Source organism: Olea europaea, unplaced genomic scaffold (genome assembly GCF_002742605.1).
Source record: "Olea europaea var. sylvestris unplaced genomic scaffold, O_europaea_v1 scaffold635, whole genome shotgun sequence".
Taxonomy (NCBI): Eukaryota; Viridiplantae; Streptophyta; class Magnoliopsida; order Lamiales; family Oleaceae; genus Olea; species Olea europaea.
In genome coordinates this window covers 343,914-346,819 of record NW_019264714.1, presented here as the reverse complement: position 1 = coordinate 346,819, position 2,906 = coordinate 343,914, and the positions used below count along the sequence as shown (strand labels likewise).

At 37.2% G+C, this 2,906-nt stretch overlaps 1 protein-coding gene across 1 annotated transcript; it reads left to right on the top strand.

Annotated features, from left to right (window-relative positions):
• The first annotated feature begins 677 nt into the window (after positions 1 to 677).
• On the top strand, positions 678 to 1,727 carry LOC111389956. The gene has a single exon (XM_023014944.1). The coding sequence runs from the start codon at positions 678 to 680 to the stop codon at positions 1,725 to 1,727; it is 1,050 nt and encodes a 349-aa protein (XP_022870712.1).
• Positions 1,728 to 2,906: the final 1,179 nt, after the last annotated feature.

Below are 2,906 nucleotides of genomic sequence, written 5' to 3'. Positions count from 1 at the left end.
TTAAATATATATTTTATTTTTGTCTTTTTTCCTAATTAATATATGATATTAAGTTATAATTATAATTAATATATGATTATAATGCAACTTTTGAAAATAAACATTATGTAGCTTTGTAGATTGATAGATGTTTTGCTATATTTGTGGGGTTTCTGTATTATTGAAGTAGAAATTCTTAAGAATTTTCAGATGCCTACCACCTCTTATGTCATGTTTGTATGGAGAATTGAATTTATCTAATGCTTCAAGTGAATCATAATTTTTCTTTGATTATTAGATACCACTTATTTGATTGGGAATTAAATGTTATTTCTCTAATTTCTTTGTGTTTTGAAGGTTAAATTCAAAATTCAAAATTAATATTGAAATTGTTAAGGAATATTGAATCAATGGTTGCATGAAATCAAGAATACTCCACTAAATTGGACAGTCAACCATGAATTGCTTCTCCATTCACTGCCATTTATTTAGACACGTAAATATGTAAACTACTTAAATAGACTACTGCCTTGTGTGTGTGTGTGTGTGTGTGTGTGTGTATATATATATATATATATATATGTTCTTAATGCCATCAGTAAATATATACAGAAATTCATCAACCCTTTCATGGTATCAGAGAGTCACGACCTGAACCTTTTCCCTTCCTTTTCTTCTTCACATACAAGAAATTACTCATGGCAGGGAAAGATGAAAACCAAAACCCAGCCAAGCCAGCAACCGACAATTTTGATGATACAAATAATCCCTATTATCTCCATCATTCTGATCAACCTGGTCTTGTGCTTGTCACGCAACCGCTTATTGAAGAAAACTATAGCACGTGGAGTCGTACCATGCTGATGGCTCTCAGCATCAAAAACAAAGAAGGCTTCGTTGATGGCACTATCAAACAGCCGTCGGAAACCACAACCTTAGAACTCCAACAATGGAGGCGCTGCAACAACCTCGTAAAAGCATGGCTTTTAAATTCAATCTCACAGGATATTAGAGCAAGTATAATATACTATCAAAATGCTCATGAAATCTGGAATGATTTAAAGGATCGATTTTCACAAACTGATAGTGTTCACCTGTTTCATATTGAAGAGGCCATCTATAATTGCAAACAGGACAACCTGACTATTGGAGCTTATTACACCAAGCTCAAAGATCTATGGGATGAACGTGATGCACTATGTTGTATCCCAACATGCACTTGTGGCGCCATGAAAGAGGTTCTACAGTTCCAACAAAATCAAATGACCATGAAATCCCTCATGGCACTTAATGAAGTTTATGTTGCCGTTCGTGCTCAGATTTTGCTCATGGATCCGCTTCATACTGTCAACAAGGCATATTCCCTTATTCTCCAGGATGAAAAACAGCGAGGAATGTCGAAGGGAGGTACAATGATAGCCGAAGCTTCAGCCTTTGCTGTGAAGAACAACTCACGAAATTTTGAGAAGACTTTCACACCCAAAACTCCTCATCAAAAGTGTGGAATCTGTGATAAAATTGGACACAACTCAGAGGCATGTCGAGCACAGCTCAAATGTGATTATTGTGGCTGGCAAGGACACACCATTGATGTATGTCGAAAGTTACAGAGGACAAACTTTGCAGGTAACAAACATACTCAGCGAGAGCGCAGGAACCCTTCCCATAAAGTCAATCATGCAGATGCCAATATGCCACTCGCCATCACAGCAGAACAATATCAGAATCTTATGTCATTACTTACCTAGAAAAAGCCTAATTCAATGGCTAATCACGTTGGTAATACATCTGCCATAAGCGACCTCTCAGGTACAATTTTTTGTGCTTCCGTTAATGAGAAAGAAATATGCTGGATACTTGACACAGGAGCCACAAACCACGTGGTTTACTCTACTGATTTATTGACTACAAATTGTCGTGTCACGAATCGAACTGTGCATCTGCCTAATGGAACCACTACTGCAGTCACACACAGAGGCAGCATTCATTTTGCTAATTTCATCTTGCATGATGTGCTATGTGTTCCTTCTTTTAAGTTGAACCTGATTTCCATTAGTAAGCTCATTCATAATTCCCATTACCTTGCCATATTCTCTAATGGTACTTGTATACTATAGGACCAACAATCAGGGAAGATGATTGGGACGGGAATTGAACGAAGAGGACTCTACTACCTTAACACTCCTCAAAGAGCCAAATGCAATGCAGTTACCTCATCAACTCCTTGTTCTTCGAGACTTTGTCATCAGCGCCTTGGTCATCTATCAAACAAGGCCTTTCATTTACTCTCCCATTTAATTACAAACATCAAATTTTGTAGCACTTTTGATTGTTTTATTTGTCCATTAGCTAAACAAACTCGATCTCCATTCCCATTAAGTTGCATTCGTACTGAAGTACCTTTTGAATTAATTCATGTTGACATATGGGGAGGATATCATGTCCCTTCCATTATCGGGGCATGGTATTTTCTTACAATTGTTGATGATTATACTCGTTGCACATGGATTTATTTGATGCATCATAAGTCAGAAGCTTCGACATATATCACCACATTCATTAACCTTGTCAAAACACAATTTTCCTTGAAAGTTAAGACTCTTCGCACTGATAATGGACCTGAATTTACAATGAAAAAAATTCTATTTAGACAAAGGTATAATTCGTCAAACTAGTTGTGTTTCCACTCCACAACAAAATGGAATTGCCGAAAGAAAACACCGACACCTCCTCAACATAGCCCGAGCCTTGTTATTCCACGCCAATCTACCTAAGAAATTTTGGGGAGATGCCATCTTGATTGCTGCCTACCTTATTAACCGAACTCCCACACCCCTACTTCAAGGAAAAACACCTTTCGAAATGCTTTTTCACAAACAACCCACATATGATCATTTGCGAGTGTTTGGTTGCTTGTGTTTTGCCTC